This window comes from Rosa rugosa, chromosome 2 (genome assembly GCF_958449725.1).
Source record: "Rosa rugosa chromosome 2, drRosRugo1.1, whole genome shotgun sequence".
Lineage (NCBI taxonomy): Eukaryota > Viridiplantae > Streptophyta > Magnoliopsida > Rosales > Rosaceae > Rosa > Rosa rugosa.
Window position 1 is genome coordinate 51,073,625 of NC_084821.1, and position 19,750 is coordinate 51,093,374.

A 19,750-nucleotide genomic window follows, 5' to 3' on the forward strand; every position below is an offset into this window, starting at 1 on the left:
CCCAGCCGAGGAGGTATTTCCTTTAACCAATTAATCCATTATTATTTCCTGGCTTAAGTATTCTTATTCTGACAATGCCTTCTTCCAGAATCCAAATGCCTTCAACACTGAGGCCGCTGAAACTGAAGCTGTAGAAGCAGAAGTTGCTGAGCCCGCTCTTAACATGGTTGGTCAGGAGCCTCTTCCCCCTGCCCCCCAAGTTACTGAAGCCGGAGGATTGGGAAATCTTCCTGAACCAATGCCAGAGGCAGCACTTGTCGCTGAACCTCCTGAAGTTCCCGTCGCCGAGCAACCAACTCCCTCCACTCTGGAAAGGTTAGCTCGTGTCCTTGAAGTGACCCCACCTGGGGTCGTCGATGAAGCTAGAGAAGGCCTTCGTCGCTTCCTGGGTCCTGATATCCTGATTCCTGGTGCACCCGTGAGAGTTTTAGAATATTTGAGGGTACTTCTCCGCGAGGGAGCCATCACTGAAGATCAGTTCAAAGAGGTCGATCAACTGCTGCAAAATCTCCCTCAAGGGCTCAATGAGCGGGCAGTCGCGAGCGCGCAGGCTAGGCAGACCGAGGCGCACTATCAGAACCTCACTCAACAAACAGAGACCGCGCGCGATTTCTTGGGTGACCAAGCTAACCTCATCAGGGACCTGACGCTCGAAAGGAACCACTTGAGGTCCCAGATTCAGGCTCTTCAAGCCCGGTTAACTGACGTTACCACCAGGCTTACTCATGCGGAGCCTCAGTTGGAACAACCCCTCGCTGCCTTTGAGACGTTATCCCAGGAACTGGCTCAAGCTTGCTTGGCAGCCCAGCAAGCTGCACAAACTGCTGCGGATGCTAGTTTTCGTTTAGATGAACTTTTCCTTCGCCTGACCCATGCAGGCCGCAGACTTTTGGGCCTCTAGAATTAGGCCCATGTTTTGTATGAACAATAATATTATTATTAACTTAATATTTAGCCCACATTGCTTGGCCCAAATATATATCAACTTAACTTCTCGAACTGTTCAGCGCTTTGATTGCTTTTAAAACTGTTTGAAAAGATTGAAAAGATAATCTCGAAATGGAGCGGTTACCTCCTTGGAGACTGCCCCGTCTCCCACGCGCTTTCAATTATCTTCATTTCCAAGATCTTAGCATTTAACTCCGATTGATACGCTCATTGATGGCGATGAGAATATCACACCTAACCATCGTACGGTCAAAGCCACTGAGACTGGCACTATAAATACCTGCACTCTGGGGAGAAGATATACACAAACGAATATGGGTTTCCCAGAAATAGCAACAAAATCTCTACTTCTCTTCCTTCAGTTTCTACAATCTTCTCCTCACGATATTAACCTTAGCCTCAAATTCCTAGGCCTTATGGCTTAACCTCAATACCTGGGTAGGTCTTATGGCCTAACCTCATGTCTTTGGTCTCTGGAAGTCGCGGTGAAACCCACCGGTTTCATTTAGACCGAAGAACATGTGGTGCTCCCTCCGCGGCGGAACCTGATTCTGAGGGGTCTCCTCTCTCAGATTGCCCGCGTGGAGCAGGAGGAAGAAGGGCGGAAGACCAATATGGGTCGCCTGTTCTTGCTCCGTAGCCTGCCTCCAGGGTCTGACTACGTGACTTATTATTTTCCCCTGGAGGTAGATGTGGTTGTGAGTCGCGCTTCTCTGTGAAGACCATCTCCATCCCGGAGGGTAATCCAACCAAAAGGGTTGCGATGGATTATTTCCTTCCCTTTTGGTCCGGTACAGACGGTAGCGGCTGCAACTCAGAGCAGAGGAGGCATGTGGGTGAAGAGAGGGAGAGTATGAATGCCCGAGCACAGCCCCTTTGCTGCCACAAGATCTAGAAACTCTCAGTAGATCTGTAATTTCATGGTTTTACTCTAAGCCACTTCTGGCCTTGTAAACCGCAAATGTAGTTATTTTGATTTGCACTTTGTACTGCTTTTGGCCGCAAAGCCACTTTATGAATGAAAGTTTTTAACACTTTTTGCAAATCAAAGTATAAAATAAGGCCTCAGGTATAGGCCATTACATGTATTCTTAACACCATAATGTCAAAGAAAAGAAAGGGTTGAAATTGAAATTTTTGAACGAAAAGCCACAAATAAGGCCTGAATGTACAGAGTGTTGCCCCCCTAGTATGCGTAGGTGAAGCAAGTACAGGATACTAAGGCCACAGGAAAGGCCTGAATATGGATGAAGCGAACCTGGGGAGACTAAGGTTGCCCCCCTGTCTGAGAAGAAGGTTGATCCGGTGGATCGTCAAACTCCCAAACACTAGGGTAGTATTTCTTCAGGAAACGCCCGTTAATGGGATTGCGGTGGAGGTCGCCATCCAAATCTCTGAGGTGAAAGGCCCCGCGCTCCAGAATGCGATGAACAACGAAGGGTCCTTCCCATCGCGGAGTCCATTTACCGCGACCGGTCAACTTCTCGCCAAAAGGCAAAACAGCCTTCCAAACCAAATCACCCTCTTTGTAACTACGGCCACGTGTCCTCTTATCATAGGCGCGAGCAATCCTCTGCTTTTCCAAAACCAAGTTGTCCAAAGCTGCCAAGCGTTGCTCGCTGAGATCTTCGTGTTCTTGCCACATCGCCTGAACATAATCTTCCCCGATCAAATGGTGCTGATCTTGGACGCGCAGAGACTGGACGTTGATCTCCAACGGTAAGATGGCATCATGACCGAACATCAGTGCATAGGGGGTCGTAGCAGTGGGATTTCTCTTGGAGGTACGATAAGCCCATAAGGTCTCATACAACGTATCGTGCCACTGTCTAGGGTTTTCAACAAGTATCTTCTTGAGCAAGGTGATAATGATCTTGTTACTGGCCTCTGCTTGACCATTGGATTGGGCATAATAAGGTGTGCTGTGGACGAACTGGATGCCCAAGTCCGTGACAAGTTTCTCTACTTCGCCGCCCATAAATGCTGCCCCCCTGTCTGAGACCAACACTTCTGGAATGCCGAACCTGCAAATAATATTCTGAAAAATAAACTGGCGAATGGTAGCGCCGGAAGCTTCCTTCAAAGGTTCAGCCTCAACCCACTTCGTGAAGAAATCAGTGGCTACAATGATGAACTTATGCTGGAGCGAGGAATGAGGGTGAATCATCCCAATCAAGTCCAAAGCCCAGCCTCTGGCAGGCCAAGGTTTAATAATAGGTTGCATGGGAATATTGGGAATGTGTTGCACTGGACCATGCGCCTGACAGTCTTGGCAACCTTTCGCGAACGCGATACAGTCCTTCAAAATGTTGGGCCAATAATACCCATGTCTTCTGATAAGCCAACGCATCTTGGGGCCTGCCTGATGGGCTCCACATACTCCTGTGTGCGCTTCGCGCATCAACCTCTTGGCTTCGCGGCCGTAGACACAGCGAAAGTCTACGCCATCTTCCCCACGTCGTCGCAGCTCGTCACCTCTGAGGAAATAATTCAAGGAGAGAAAACGAGTCTTCCTGTCTGCTGTAGGGTCTGGGTTCTTGAGGTAGTCAATCAGCGGAATGCGCCAATCGACGTCAATAGGCTCGAGAACCGCGACAACTGGATCATCTGGTGGGTCAGGCCGCGCGAGCCACGAAGGCAGTGTGCGGCGCTCGACCTTCAGGATGCGCTCGCGAACGCCATACTTCAATGTAATGCCTGTAGCCAATTGAGCGAGCTCATTGGCCGCAAAGTTGCGCTCACGGGGTATGTGCTCCAAATCCGCCTCATCGAATTGATCCAGAAGCTCAATGGCGCGATACAAATAGGGTATAAGCAAAAGGCTTTCACACTTGTACTTTCCTTGGAGCTGATTGATTATAAGCAAAGAGTCGCCGTGTACCTGAACGTCCCTGACTCCCAACTCTAGCAGAACTTCCAGGCCAATGATCAGGGCCTCATACTCTGCTTGATTGTTTGTACATTTGAACTCCAACTGGAAAGAATAAGAAAAACGATCGCCCGCTGGATTCTCCAGAACAATCCCTGCCCCTGCTAACGTTTCCGTTCTTGAACCATCAAAGTACAGTATCCAGGGCTGCAAGGAGACTGTGGCTTGATACCGAATAGCGTATTCTGGGATGCGCGCTAAATCTGGCCGAGTTATGGTTACAGCTGCTATCTCTAACTCCTTCACGACGGGGATGTCCAAGGTAGGGTGGTGTGCCAGGAAATCTGCGATAGCCTGTCCCTTTACTGCCTTTTGTGGCACGTACTGAAGCGAGAATTCAGATAAAGCCAATACCCATTTGCCAATGCGGCCTCTCAGAATAGGCCGCGACAACATGTACTTGACCAAGTCAGTCTGAGCGATGATGCAAGTGGTAAAGGACAACATATAGTGGCGCAGCTTGCATGCGGAGAAGTACAATGTGAGACACAACTTTTCCATCGGAGTGTACCTTGTCTCGCAGTCTGTGAGTGTCCTACTAAGATAGAATATAGCATGTTCGACACCATCCTCATCGTCTTGGGCGAGCAGGCTGCCAATGGAAGCCTCAGCTGCTGAAATATATAGTTTTAATGGGAATCCAGCCCTAGGGGGAACGAGCACTGGTGGGCTCGCCAGGTAGGCCTTGATTTTATCAAAAGCCTCTTGGTGTTTATGCTCCCAGACGAACTCGCTCTGGCCCTGTAGCTTCAACAGAGGAGAGAAGGGCTGGATCTTACCTGCAGAGTTAGAGATAAAGCGTCTCAAAAAGTTGATTTTACCGAGCAAACGCTGCAACTCTTTCTTCGTGCGTGGCGGAGACGCGTTGATGACTGCGCTCGCCTTATCTTCAGGGACCTCAATTCCCCTCTGATGGACAATGAACCCAAGAAAGTCCCCTGCTTGAACCCCAAAAACGCACTTAGCGGGATTCATTTTAAGCTTGTGCTGTCGCATGCGCTCGAACACTTTCCTGAGATCTGTGAAGTGATCCCCTCTTTTCTGAGATTTGACAACCACGTCATCAATGTAAACCTCCAAAATCTTTCCAAGGATGTCATGGAAGATCAGGTTCATGGCTCTTTGATAAGTCGCGCCAGCAATCTTCAGTCCAAAAGGCATAACCACGTATTCAAAAACGCCCGCGAACCCAGGGCAGCGAAACGCGGTTTTGTGTCTGTCTTCTTCTGCGACCGGGATCTGGTGATATCCTGCAGTGCCATCCATGAAGGACAATAATTCATGTCGCGCAACGGCGTCGACCAACATATCCGCGACCGGCATAGGGTAGACGTCCTTAGGTGTAGCAGTATTAAGGTCTCTATAGTCCACGCAGACCCTCATCTTGCCATTCTTCTTGCGGACAGGCACTATGTTAGATAGCCACTGATTGTATTTGGCCACCCTGATAATGCCTGATTTATGCATTTTTTCAACCTCCTCTTTGACGAGGATTTGCGTTTCTGAATTCATTCTTCGCGGCTCTTGTTTCACAGGCCTCTTGTCAGGGAGTGTTGGTAGCTAGTGGCAAACCAAGTCTGGTGACAGGCCGGGCATATCCTCATATTTTTCCGCAAAGCAGTCTTTGAATTCTAGCAATAAGTCGATAAGCCTCTGTTTCTCGCTAGGCTTTAGGTAAGCGCTGATAGCCACTTCCATGGGCTCATCTGCTGTCCCGAGATTGACTTTCTCGGTAGGGTCTCTGACTTTGGGAGGGGTGTCGTCCAATGCTGCCGGAGCGAGCTGAATCTCCACCTCATCCTCTTGTTCCTGATCAGAGAGTTCTTCGTCAATGATTTCCAAAGTCGCAATTCGCTCATAGGCCTCTTTTTCCACTAGATATGATGATAACCTTTCGTGCAGCGAGTGGAGGGCCTCTATCCCTTCCTCGGGAAGGTCGTAATCCATTAATCGTTTAAGGGTTTAGGCACAGCGTGGCCAGGCCTTTCCAAGCCTTCTTTTGCGAGCGTAAGCCCCCACTGTGCCAGTTCAGAGGCCGTCACCCCTGTGGGGTGGCCTTTGTCATCGAGGCCACTGACTTGCAATGGAGCGATAGGCTCCAAATAGTACCTGGCATCTACATAGTTTGCGGAAACTGGGAATGGACGAGGATCCGCTTTGATTACCTCAGCTTTATCTGTCTCCCTGTTCCACATAATAAGTTCCTGATGGAGGGTTGACGGAACACAGTAGCTCCGGTGAATCCAGTCCCTTCCCAGGATAGCGCTGTAGGCCGCATAGCAATCTGTCACAAAGAAAGCATAAACTCCCTCTGCTGGACCTACCTTGATACGCAAGAAAAGCAATCCCAAGGTCTTTGTTACAGTCCCCGCGAAGTTCTTGAGAGTGAGGGACGTGGACTGGATTTTCTCCTTCTTGATTCCAAGCAAGTGCATGGTCCGAGTAGTAATGACATTAACAGCAGCTCCAGTATCAACCATGATCTTGCTAACTTTGGTACCGCCAACGTCCGCCGTGATGTATAAAGGTCTCATGTGCTGGACCATAGCGGGCGTTGGCCTAGTGAAGCTCATGAAGAATTCTTTACCGTTGGCGTCCTCTGTTTCCAGACAGACAAACTCTTCTACCGGTGTTGGGACCGCTGACGTGATCTGCAGGGGCTGTGTATTACTTTCCTCAGCTTCTACGCATTCCTGAGCCGCGACCGGTATTGCATATCGCGCTGGGAGCACATAAACCATATTGCAGGACGTGTCTAATTCACCTATGTCGTCCTCCAAGTTGAGCTTGGGTTCGTTGACAGGGATAACCGTGTTGAACTGTTTAGCCAACCTGTCTACTAAGGATTCCTCAGTGAGGCCTTTTATCTCACACTGCTCATGCTCCTGAATCACGAGAGCGTTTTCAGGAGAAACTGATTTTGGTTCCCTAGCAGAGTCCGCCTCTAAAGGAGCAACTACTACACTCTGGACTTTTTTAGGTCTCCACTGTAAAGTGTCGGTAGGCCTATCCTTGCCCCCCAGCCTCTCGAAAACTGAAGATTTGGCTTCCGGTTCATCGCGAAACAAACGGCGCTTAACGTGCGGCCGTCTGGACGGTGAACTCTCCTTTTTGGCTGGCGGAAGTGTTTTCTCCTTGGTAATTCTGCAAAAAACACTGGGCTCAGAAACCCTTATTGCTGAGCTCGCTTGTTTTCGCAAACTGCGAGGGGCCATTAATGGCTTGGCAGCAAGTGCTTCCATCTCTTTCTGATACTGCTCAGGCGATTTGACCAATTGTGAAGGTTTGATCAGGCCCTGGTCTAAAGCCTCGAGCGCGCGCTTGGCTTCCCCAAACCTGCGCTGCAGTTTTCGCTTTCTGGAAGGGCTTATCTCCACTGCCTTCCCCTTCTCCCTGGTGTACCACTTCCCTTCTTTGATGGTAGCGGTTGAAGCAGGTGGTATGTAGGGCTTTGTTAGAATGTCTTTGTGCTCGTTTGCAGCTTTCTCCTTTGTCTGCTGATCAACCGTAGCTGCCTTCAGCTTCTTAAACAAGTTGGAGTCCTTTGCAGGTGACCCCAATTCTCCCTTTTCTCTCGGGCTGGAAGGTTGATAGTTTCGCGATGGCGAGGCCCACTTGATGGGCGGGAAAGAGCCAAAACGAAATGTCTGCTCGACCTCTTCGTGCGACACTTGGACGCCACATTCTTCCTTGCAACGCGAGCATAACACTACGGGTGAAGCCTGACCAAATGGTTTAGCCTTCTTCTGGGCAGGGGCCTCGTTAAGCTCTCCTTCTCGCCCCTTTGTGTTCAAATCCAGGGTTGTTTTCCTCTGGTTTTGCTTGGTCCAGTTCACATTGACCATGTTGATCCCAGTATCAGGAAAAGGGTTTAGGTCAACAAGCGCTGCTGCAGATACTGGAGCCTCCACTTGAAGACTACCGTTATTGAGCCATACCTGAATCTGGTCCTTGAGCTTCACACAGTCAGCTGTATTATGGTTCCACAAGTTATGGAATTTACAATACTTCTTTCCTTTCAGCTGATCTGGTCGAGGGAAAGGTCCAAAATCGGTCTTCACCATTTTCGCGGCGATCATCTCATCGAGAATCTCGTGTGCCTTGTTGGCATCATATGTATATGCCGCAAACTCAGGTTTAGTGAAGGCCATCGACTTGAGCTTGACAGGTTCCTTGGAGATTTTCAGTTGCTTCAAGGCTGGGTTCTTTCTCCCTGTCAGTTCATAAGCGGCGATGTCGCTCTCATCTTCCTCATCGTCCTCCGGAACCGAATCCTCACTATGATAGTTATAGTAAGGGTCATACGTAGCCGGCTGGTAGCTCAGGGCCGCTACGGTGCGATTTTTCCCTGGTACATATGTCCCTCTGGACGCATTCTTTCTGGCATCAGTCTCTCTGAGGAGATGTTCGAAGCTTCCCACCTCTGTAATGAGCTCTCCCATTGACTGAATCATGCTTCCATGCTGCTTCTTTCGCTGGCGCGGCTCTAAGCCTTTGATCGCCAACTTGATCAACTCTTTCTCCGGTAGGATCACATTCAGTTTGGCCTTCTGAATCTGGAAGCGCTGAAGGTAGGCCACAGCAGACTCCGTGGGCTGTTGGGCCATCTGGGTGAGAGAAGCCAAGTCGACCTCAGGTTCTGTGGCCCCGAAAGTCTCTCGGAAGAGCTTTTCCATTGCAGGCCAATCTGCCACAGTTCCTGGTCGCAGTTTGGAGAACCATCTAAAGGCAGCCCCTGATAGAGAGGTGCCAAAGATCCTGCACTTGAGGATGTCATCATTCTGGTACTGGCCGCATTGTACCCTGAACCTGGCCAGATGAGTTGCCGCATTCTCGGAATCCTCCCCTGAAAAGGTAGCAAATATGATGTTTTTATAGCCCCTGGGGAAAGGCGCGAGCATTATGTGCGGTGGGAAAGGTCCCTCATAGACCCCATCCATCTGGGCCCTAGGGTTTGCCTGTCTAATCATCTCCTCTACCTCATCTCGTCTCACATATTCTGGACCCGGAGGAGGAGGAGGTGGTATGGTCGCTGCATGGCGAACAGGCTGCACAGGTATTGCTTGGTTTACAGTCGCTGTCCCTTCTCCTACGTGCACAACGCGGGTTGTAGCGGGTTGTTGAAGAGTTACTGCTGGCGTAGGCATCTCTTTTGCCAAGGTTGTTATCTTGATCGGGTTGCCAGCCTGGTCAATCTCATAATAGCTTCCTGGCAGCTCTTGATACACATTCTCTGCCCCATCGCTGTCGTACTGAACGAACACAGCGGGGTCGGACGAAGTTTCAACACTTCCCGATGCCTTTTGCTTCTGTCTGGCAGTCTGTCCACTTGATGGCGCGGTTTTTTCCTTACTGCCGCCAATAACCAGGGCTCGTTCCTTATCTCTCAATTGCGTGCTAGCAACGGTCGCGGCAGGTGTAGCGGTACTGCTGCTACCCTTTTCCCGCTGATTTGGCGGCACATATTTACCTGAACCAGATGGTTGGCCCAGGGAACCAAGGATAGCGCTAGGATCTCCTAACGTCTTATTCAACACTTCTTTAGCTTGGTTCAACTCAGCCCGTTGCATGGCCACCTCGGTTGCGAGAGTTGCTCCATCTTTGCGAAGACCTGCCATATCTGATGCTGTTTGCTTGGTATGAGTCGCTAGAGCGTCAATGATCTTTTTCTGCTGCTGACTTTGGGCATCTGCGATGCTTATAGCTTGAGCTTTTAATGTACTCTCAGTTTACGACATCAGTTGCTTAGTTTCCACAGCTTGTTGGGAAATACGCTGGTTTATTTCGCGTAATATTCTATCTGTTTTCGCGTTCTCCCTTTTCAGATCAGCAGCCATCTTCTTGCGATGGTTTTCAATGTTTTCTGAGATGATCGCACATGCAACCTCGACGGTCGCTCCCTCTGGAATAGGTTTCTCAACGAAATCCTCTGATTCTTCACTCTCCACTGTATTGGAGGCAGGGTTAGCGACAGGCTCACTGGCCTGATCAGTGATGACAGTTTGACCCTCAGCAGCGGTCGAGTGACTCTCTTCCTGTTCAGTTGACATATCGGAGAATTGGGAACAAAGAGAGAATTTTTGAATTACTTGTTCTTCTGACAGACCACGACAATCCGCGCGAGGATGCGGTCTGTAACTGGAGGTCTTGTGTTTTGAGCAGTTAGCGTAGCCCTTTTTGTAAGGGTTTTCGCTTGACTTCCCAATGGCTAATGTTCACGAAGAGACACTTAGTTGGTCCCACTGGGCGTGCCAAAATGTTTGGCTCCAAAACCAGTTGGCTTGCAAACTGTCTCTTTTGAGCGAGTGATTGCGCAGGCGTGCCAGCACCGCGGGGTGCAGTCGTTGGGGGAGTCCCTTGACCTGACTTCTTCTTCAAGCGCTGTGGACGAGGAGAGCACCAACCTCGTCACAGGGTTCTTCTCTAGCCTTTCGGAAAAGGACTTTTGCCTTACGGATAAGGACTTTGGTTGTGGTCTCTTGCGTTCACCGAATCGATACTTAGCGTTGTAGACTAAGCAGAGCAATCACTGGGAAGTTGGGAGAAAGCACGGGTTGCGCTAAAGCGTGACTTTAGCTTCGCTGGGTTGCGAGGGCGTTACCCTTGCTTCGCTGGTAGTAACGGTGGCGGTTGCGCTCGCAGTCTGCTCGCTGGGAGACTGGGACTGGAAGTACGGTCGCCGGGTTGGTCTGGTGATGCTGACAGTCGGCTCTTGGAGAGACTAGGACTGGCGCACGGTCACCGGGTTTCAACAAGGTTGAAGGTTTGCTCCGGGGAGGCTTTGTAATCGCTAAGATTGATTGATATGATAGAGGTCCTTAATTCGTCCTTGAAACCCGGTATATATACCTAGGGTTTCTGACTGCTCCTTGTTGTAGAAGGATTATTGATTGAAGTTTCCTAATCGATCTCTGCTACTTACCTCCAATAAGGTTTCGTTTTCCTCATGGATTCCGGAATGGGCGAAGCTGTAACCCAAACCATAGTAGGCTTATTTTTGGGCCGCAGGTATCGGCCCGCTGTGCTAGATCCACTAAAGGATATTGCCAAAATTACTTTTGGGCTCAAACAAACGTCACCGAAACCTCCATGTCCGAGCTTGTTTTCATCAGAAAAGTTACCCGTTGCCACTTCCAACTCCCTATAGGAGAACTGCCGGGGGCCAGTCTCCCTTCCGAATTGCTCGTCTGTCGGGTCTCGAATCATAGGATGTTCATCAGTATTACTTTCTCCTGGTGCTCTATTCTTGATCCAAAAGATGAACCAAATGAAACCTCCGAGCAAGAAAAATACACCTATAGTACTAAAAATTGCAGCTGCTATTAGTACCAGGATATTTTGCTTTTTCGACTTGGCTATAGAACTAGGACCTGGGGAAGGAATTTGAGCTTGATTTTGGCTTGCTTGGCCAGAGGTAGTTAGAGATGCAGGTGCCATATTTGGACTCACCGGTACTTGTGGACTAGAAGAAGGTAGAGGCTCAGGATCAACAAGTAAAGTTGAAGTAAAATTCCATGAGATTATGTTATGGAAAGTATTACTATCTGTTGCAGCTGAGAACCCAACAATAACCCTACCCGGCAAGTATTTTTCCAGATCAACTATGAGATACAGATTAGAGCTCGTTTTCATAGGTGCAGGTGTACCCTCGAGTACATAACTAGTAATTAAGGAAACACTAAGATTTTTTGAGACGGAATCATAACTAATCGTAGCACTGTTTTGTTGAGCTATCATAGTACTAGTACCCCCATTAAATTTATTCCACTTCTGGTAGGCAGTAGAATCTAAGGAGTTGACGTCTATACCTATATGTTGGCCGAGGGGGTCTTGGACGGTCGGCTCTTGATTCTGGTAGGTATCAAACTCCACCGCCACAAAGGCATACTCAGGGCGGATAGGGTTTTCCATTGTGCTGTTGACAGGGAGTCCCATACTGCCACCTTTCCCTAGATCCCTGTTGAGTAAGGACCCATTTGGCGCCAGGAAGAACACGAGTCCGTAGCCACCGTTGTCTGGAGGATTGATGACAAAGGTGAAATTTGTGGTGAAATCAGCCAGTTTTCCTGTGGAATTTTGCCGCAGGAGGAAGGGTTCACGGTAAGAGACTCGGCCGATGCTCTCTGTTTGTGATTGATCCGCATTGGTGAGGTGTAAGATTTGGTCGTTGCCGATTGAAGCATCTCCCTCGGTACTTAACTTAGTGGCGGTGTCACTTTGCATGAAGGGGAAGAAATTGAAAGTTAATGGAGTTGCAGTAGCGGTTAATAGAAGGAAGATGTGTAATCTCGTCATGAGATGAATAAGGAAGTGATGAAACTCCATTCTTTTTTTTGGAGAGAGATCGAGATTTGAGAGTAGTTATTAGGTATTGATAGCTTCCATTGCAGAATTGTAATTGCCCTATAAATTGAGCAGATTGATCCCTGGTCTACGGAAGACTGTAAGGTCAATTGTTCAGTGGAGGACTTGAACATTGACTCTTGTTTTCTGGGAAGTTACAGATCCCCTAGTCCCGTATATTTTGGTGTGGTTTTATGTAACTGTAGTTTCTAATTGCATGCACGTATGCATAATATTCTCCTCTAATGTTTTGTATTCTGTAACACTTTTTTCTCTTTTTTGCCAAATTTGTTATACATTCTCATCTGCCACAGGAGTTTTATATCTATTTTTCGTTTTTTTTTATCAGAAAATTTGAATTAATCAAAAGACTTCTAGCGATAGAAGATACGATTAAGCTGCTTATTGCAACACACGTAATTAACGAATTGTTACTTAATAAGAAGTATTTTACGGTGTAAAATTTTAAATTTCAAAACCACTGATCATTAGATGCATCGGACAGTTTATCCGTGTAGCAGATCACGAGTTATCCCCAAATTCTCCATTTGAAGTATCTCCTACCTTTTCAATGTCTCTATAAACAATAAGAATAGGAAAAAAAAATTCAAATGTATGAGAAGCAACCAAGAAAGAGGACCCAAAAAAGAACTAATCTTTGAGTCCGGAATTCATATCTAGAAAGAAGAGCCAGAGAATCGGATGCTAATATATATAATTATATATATTGCTGTAAAGCAGTTGAATATAGCTTTACCAAAAGAAAAGGCCAATGTGAATGTACTGAACGCGGGACACATCCTCCGATCAATAATGTGAATGGATATTGAACGTGGGGCACGACTAACCAGGCCTGCAGGCCAGAGCCACACTGGTTGGTTACTTTTTTCTTTTTCCTTTTTGTGTCTTCTTTGGCGAAGGTTGGCTACTTTCTGTCCAGAAATTTGATGGTTGTGATTGTCAGAATATGCAAAAGTAAATTTCTTTTTCTTAATTTCTTATACAAAACGTGTATATTCGCATCAGTCTCTTACGTTACACACGCTCTTTTACTAAGAGATTCTTTTTTTTTTTGCCATTGTAAGGGATCTCTTGTGGGTCTCATTTTTCGATCACATTTTTAGATCCTAATGTATAGATCATTTTTGTAAATTTTCAACTAAATTGATGACTGTTAAGGTATCGAACTAGATTAAATAAATGTACGAACCAAATCTGTCCAACCTGAACCGTTCGTGTTCATAATTATAAATCGCGGTTATGAATGCCTTAGTGATTATCAATTTGGCTGAGAATTTGCAGAGATGATTTATTCATATATACCTAAAAACTAAACGGTTGAGATGTGAATATATGATCGAATTAAAAGTGAGTCTAATAAGTGATCCCTTAAATTGACCAAAAAAAAGGGATCTCTCACTAGAATGGCTATATATGTATATATCAGAGCCCTTCTAGTGAATTTTTTTTTTTTTTTTTTTTGGGGTCTTTTCTAGGGATAGGGGATTAGACCAACTTTTCGATCATATTTTGGTATCTCAACCGTTCAGTTTTTTTGTCCTAATGTGTAGATCACTTCTAAAAATTTGCAGCCAAATTGATTAAATTAAGTATGAACGGTTCGAGTTTGATAGATTTGGTTCGTCCACTAATTTAATCTAGTTTGATACCTTAACGATCACCGATTTAGCTGAAAATTTGCAGATATGATCTACATATTAGGACCTAAAAATTGAACAGTTGAGATGCCGAAATGTGATAACAAATTTAGTCTAATGCCCTATCCCTAGAAAAGATAAAAAAAAAATGGATCCCTTAATAGAAGAGACCTAAGTTAGTCTAATATATATATATATATATATATATATATATATATATATATATATATATACAGGCCGGTTCTGAAGCGGACGTCCGCACTTCGCTAAAGTGAGGACGGCGACGCAGCAGCGGCGATGGCGGATCGGGGCTTGGCGGATGGAGGCCGAAGGCATCCCAGACGGTTCTGGGCAGCGATCGAGGTCGGAGGAGATCGAGGTTGCAGGTTCTGGGCAGCGGCTCGACCTACAACTGCAACTTTCTGGGCAGCGCTGCAACCTCGTCGCCGGCGACTCCACCCGACTGCAGACCGGTCCTTCCTACCCCTGGCCTCCTTTCGGCAAGCAGCGCCGCGCCGTCGAAGCTTGATCGAGGCTGCTGCGTCGACGTCCGCACTTTAGCAACAGTGCGGACGTCCGCTTTGGAACCGCTCCATGTGTGTGTGTGTATATATATATATATATATATATATATATATATATATATATATATAAAAACTGAAAGACAAGTGAAAGAGGACCTCAACATTCCTAACGCTCAAATATATAAAATCACAAAGAAAAAAACACAATGGAGGAGTTGAACCGAAATCTTTTGAAACAACGAACAATGCTACAAAAACAAAATTGAGAAAGACCTAAAAGATCACCATTACAATACGACACAATAATAGAATGGTGACACATCCCAACAAACCAGTTGAGTTAATGACATACTATGATTAGTCAATGCATCAACTACCTTATTCTCTTCTCGAAAAATATGAGAGGATCGAAAGTTCATGTTGAATATGGGACTTAAATAATTAATCCAACAAACTCAAAGTTGCCATGTACAAGCAAAGGAGAACATAGATAATATTGCACAAGAGACGTGTCAACCTCTAACCAAATGCATTTCCATTCTTTTACCTAAATTTTGCCATAGCCTCTGCCACTTTGGAACTAGGAATATTTTGCCAATGCTAGCTAGAAGTAAAAACACCAAGAACATGAATTTCAATGTCATGAAAAACATCGCCAAAACCTCCAATGCATATGGCGTTTTTTATTCTTCCAAAGTATAAATTTAATATGAAAGTATTCTCTGAGTAATAATGTAATTTACCTCACTTAATCACAAGAAGCTAGTTCAAATTATTTTCACATTCATGCTTCAAATTTGTCTTCTGATTACTAGATATAAAGCTCTAAAGTGATGAGTGAAAGGACTCAAACAACAATAGCATCAATTCAATTAGTGATCAATTATTCATTGTAAAAAAAATAAATTATAAATTCATCAAAACATCAAATTTCATAAACAATCATGCTAGTGCATCATCCGAACCCTTAAAAAAATAGTTTAGCTAAAAGAAAAAAATAAAATAACTAAAAGAAATGAAAAGTATTGGTAGGGACAAGAATGGGATGATGGACTTGTCTCCGACTCCTTGGTTCAACAATTATTAATTATTTTATACATCTTTTTCTTATAGAGAATGAAATTCATACTCCCCATTTTACAATCCACACTTCATGTTTCATTTTTTAGTATATTAACATCACATATTTTATAATCCACACTACAAAAAGAAAAAATTTAATTAGAATACTAAAACAAGAAACATAGAGAGTGGATTGTAAAATGTGAAGTGTGAATTTCACTCCCCTTTAACTATGAACTACCCTTTAACTATGAACTAGTAACTCATAGTAATAGGCTAAGTTTAAATTGGTACAAAAGCCCAATAGCCCCTCTGGACCCAAGAAAACCATGTCCAAAAGCAAACTACAAAGCTCCAAGCCCAGTTAGTGGCCCAAGAAGCCCATCAAGAATAAGAAGTAGCTGCAAGACTGATAGCTGCCAAGCAGTCATCGCTTTCATCAGAGATATCTCTGACCGGCTAAACAACCACCATTCGACCCACGCTGACCAATTTTCAGGCAGTCTAGTCCCGATCTCCGCTGCTCAGATTTGAGCCCAAAAACACTGTCCGCTATACTGATTTGGACACCCAAGACCAGAGCACCCCGATACAGCTGCAAACCATCATCAGTTCCGGCAAGACATGAACCAGCCTCCAAGCCTAAATAGAGGCCCAATAAGCCTATCAAGGACCAAATCTGTCACGCCCCCAAATCCAAGGCCAATATTGTACTGAAATATGGCTCGTGAATTTGTGACGTGAGTCAAAACGAATAAAATTTTCTTCTTGAATAAATCAATAGGAAGTAAAAGAAATTATATAAATATATGAATAGTACTTTTATTAGAAAACAAAATTGTTAATATATTTACGTAACCAAAGTTAAGCAAAATTCAAATCAGTACAGGTATTCACTTGAAATATATAGTAGTAGAAAAATATTCTTTTATCTAGTAGGTTCATCCCTTTTCCCCAAGCATGTACTCAATACCTGAAAACAAGAAGGTGTAGCATCATGAGCAACACAAGCCCAGTAAGTACACAACATACATTCTTATATTAATGTGTCTTATAAGAAATCAAAACTGAACAACCAAGTAAAAATGTACCGGGAACCATTTATATGTTCATATGAATTCTTAAATATGTATATGTATACACACAATACACACACACATATATACAAATATATTCATCCATGTGAATGGTTTGGTAATAAATCACATAACCACATCTCCTAATTGAACCAACAATATATTGCAGCATTAATCTGTGAAATAACCTCAAAGCAATGCATGCTCAATTCTCTTTTTCACTTAGCACCGTAACATATTAATAATATATCGTAGACAGATATTTGATCAAAATAATATAAGTACACTTCTCTTCTTAGTGAATTTTCGGATTAACTGGTATCAACTCATAAATCCACGTGCTAGGGTCCATAATACCAAAGCACGGGTAAGCCAGATTGACTGGTAACAATTCATAAATCCACATGCTAAGGTCCAACGTACTATACCAAAGCATGGGTAAGCCGCAGCATACTGAGGACACTACCAAAGTATGTATACTCAAAGTAAGCAACCTTCCTAAGAGTATAATAGTGCACTATCTGAAGGGACTAGAGCCCAGGCTAACTTCTCATAACACAAAACACTTTTACCAGTAATTCACTTAAGCACGGGGTAGTACTAATCACCCGGCTTCACAACTGTACTTCTCAGACATAATCAATTTCACAAAATACAATCTTTATGAATCATAGATCGTATATATGTATATGTACACACACATATAGAGACATATACTTAGGAATAATCTCATATGAAAACATATGTAACATAATTGTATAACACAAATAAGTAAATTCACTAGCAAACAACATAATCAAAAATAAGCTTATACATAATTGAAATCAAATAATAAAGCACAAGCATTAAATGAGTAACTATATACAATTTAAGAAAATTATATTATAGTTAGTATTTCAGTTCTTATGTCCAAAACCATTGAAGTTCATATGCATGTTCATGTTTCTCCGATTAGAGTCATCAAACTTCAAGATGTGTTATGTTGTCCATCACAAGTCCGAATTAGTCAAATGAGTACACCATTTCAAAGGGTTTTTCACAAAGAATCAAATGAAATAAGTCATGTAGTCCAGATCAGAGTGATATAGTCCAGAAATGGTAAAAGAACCATAACAGTGCTGAAACCGATATTTTGAAACTGACCTTTGATGTTTAAGTCTTTACGTACTGTGTATTTTACCATTACTTCTCAAACTTTCCAGAATAAAAGTAGAGGTCCTAAGCTTCAAACTGATATAAAGTTTGTAGAAAATGGTTAAGAAATGAGAGAGATATGAATTTTTGAAGTTGTGATGGCTGTATGAGATTTCCAGCGAATTTAAAAGTTGAAAACTTTGATTAGCCATAACTTCTTCATTTCTTAACCTTTTTTAGTGATTCAAAAGCCTAAACTGAAGGATTTTTCATGAAGAAACTGAAAATATAATTAGTTTTGACAAGATTAACTTTTATCAAACACGAAAATATATGACTGCAGCAAAACAGATTCTTTTCCATTTTATCATTGGTTATGCATTTTGATAAATCTTAAAGGCAAAAGAATATAGGAATGTAATCATGTACTTACTTAAGGAACTCAGAAGGTCTTGTGAACAACCTTCAGACTTCTTTCACAAAAAGGAAACTTCTTAAGAGAAAAAAGGAGGATTTGTGTGAGGAACTTCTAGTTGAGTTTTCTCTTCAACTAAGGGAGTTTTTGATCAATTTTGCACTTGATCTTCAAGCTTGTAGGAAATATGATCAGATCATATGTTTATATAGGCTAGAAAAATGCATTAAAAATCAATTCTCACTTGACTTGTAAGTCAAAAGTGAGTTGGAAGTCTACAAGGCATTTACAAGGAAATTTCCAAGGAAATTTCCAATAAATGTTATGGTTGTTAGAAAGAAAAATCAGATTAGCTCTTCTAGATGTATTGGCATTTGAATTGTGTATACATATACATATAGATATACTCATAGATACACATTTGCTCAAACTAATACGAAGATTGATATGCCATTTCTTAAGATTCAAAATATGTGTTAGCAATAAATAGTACTAAAATGACATGCATTATAAAAATAATATAGGTAATAGTCTTGAGCTCAATAACAAATATCGAGTGTCCACAAGAAATAAGAACTAAGGTATTTTAGAGTGTTCTACAGTGATACTAAGTTTTAGGTTATTACAAAATCCAGCTACCTGTTGGAAACTACCACGATAACGATGCCTCCACTAGAGATCCTGCGGCGCCTCCTGCCTCGCTGCCGCCCTTCCCCGCCTCGATCTTTCTTAGCCAGATTTCCACATGTTCGCTGCCCTTCATCGGTGCACCACAAAAGGCCCGATCCACAGAAAACTCATCTATCCAAGTAATGTCCTTTGTGAATCCTTGAGACGCAACCCTATATGGTGTAGAGCTCCATCCACATCAATAAGTAAATCAAGTGCATATGCTGGATCCATCATCCCTGCACTTTGAGTCTGTCGTGATTGATCCAGATTCACTATACCAAAATCACTCCCATAGAACTTGGTGTAGAGGCCATGGTTGTTCAGAGCGAGATTGATGGCCTTAGTGAATTGAGAAAAAGTGGCGATGATGTCGCCAGCGGAGTAAATGGCTTTGCCCTTGGCTTTGGCTTCGTTGGTGATCTCTTGGCAATGGATATTTGGACAACCATCAAGGTCGCCATAGATGCCAACGCATAGCCTAAAGCCATGAAGTAGGACGATAGTGATGGCAAGAATCAATAAAATCGATGGTAATCGATATTGAACAGCAGCGGTGAAACGGCTAGGGTTTAGAGGAGCATAATCCATATATGAAAACATAAACAACTTGATTAAGGAAATAATTTTTTATAATGGTATAATTTTGATAATTAATATACTTGTAAATATTATATTTATACTTGATGTGTCGATTATTAATAAATTTAGGCAGATACTTGAGTCCTATTACATTCTAACCACTTCAAATAATGAATTGACGAGATATTATATAATTAGAATGGCGAGTTTGATCAAATTATGAGTTGGCAAGTTGTTAGAATGTAATAGGGTTGAGATGAGGAATTATTCTGTGGTCCTGGAGTACCACGTGGCAGTTCCATGTGGTGGTCCCAACTAATAATATCACTCGAATATGGTGGAGACCATGCAAGGGGTGAAAAAGAAAAGAAAAATTAATTTAAGTGTTAATGTTCAGAATACCGCTATAT

General features: G+C 43.8%; 1 protein-coding gene across 1 annotated transcript; it reads right to left on the bottom strand.

Moving 5' to 3' along the window:
* Positions 1 to 7,039: 7,039 nt before the first annotated feature.
* On the bottom strand, positions 7,040 to 12,100 carry LOC133730934 (anti-H(O) lectin 1-like). Its single transcript, XM_062158433.1, has 2 exons — positions 10,999 to 12,100; positions 7,040 to 7,131 (listed from the first exon to the last, which is right to left on the bottom strand). The coding sequence occupies exons 1-2, from the start codon at positions 12,098 to 12,100 to the stop codon at positions 7,040 to 7,042; spliced, it is 1,194 nt and encodes a 397-aa protein (XP_062014417.1).
* Between the last annotated feature and the right edge of the window lie 7,650 nt (positions 12,101 to 19,750).

Excerpts from the sequence above, each read along its gene's own strand:
- LOC133730934 (XM_062158433.1), bottom strand. The coding sequence starts at position 12,100 with ATGCAAAGTGACACCGCCACTAAGTTAAGTACCGAGGGAGATGCTTCA. Across the intron at positions 7,132-10,998 it reads GGAGTTGGAAGTGGCAACGG|TATCAGAAAGAGATGGAAGC; the intron begins GTAACTTTTCTG and ends TCGCCTGAGCAG.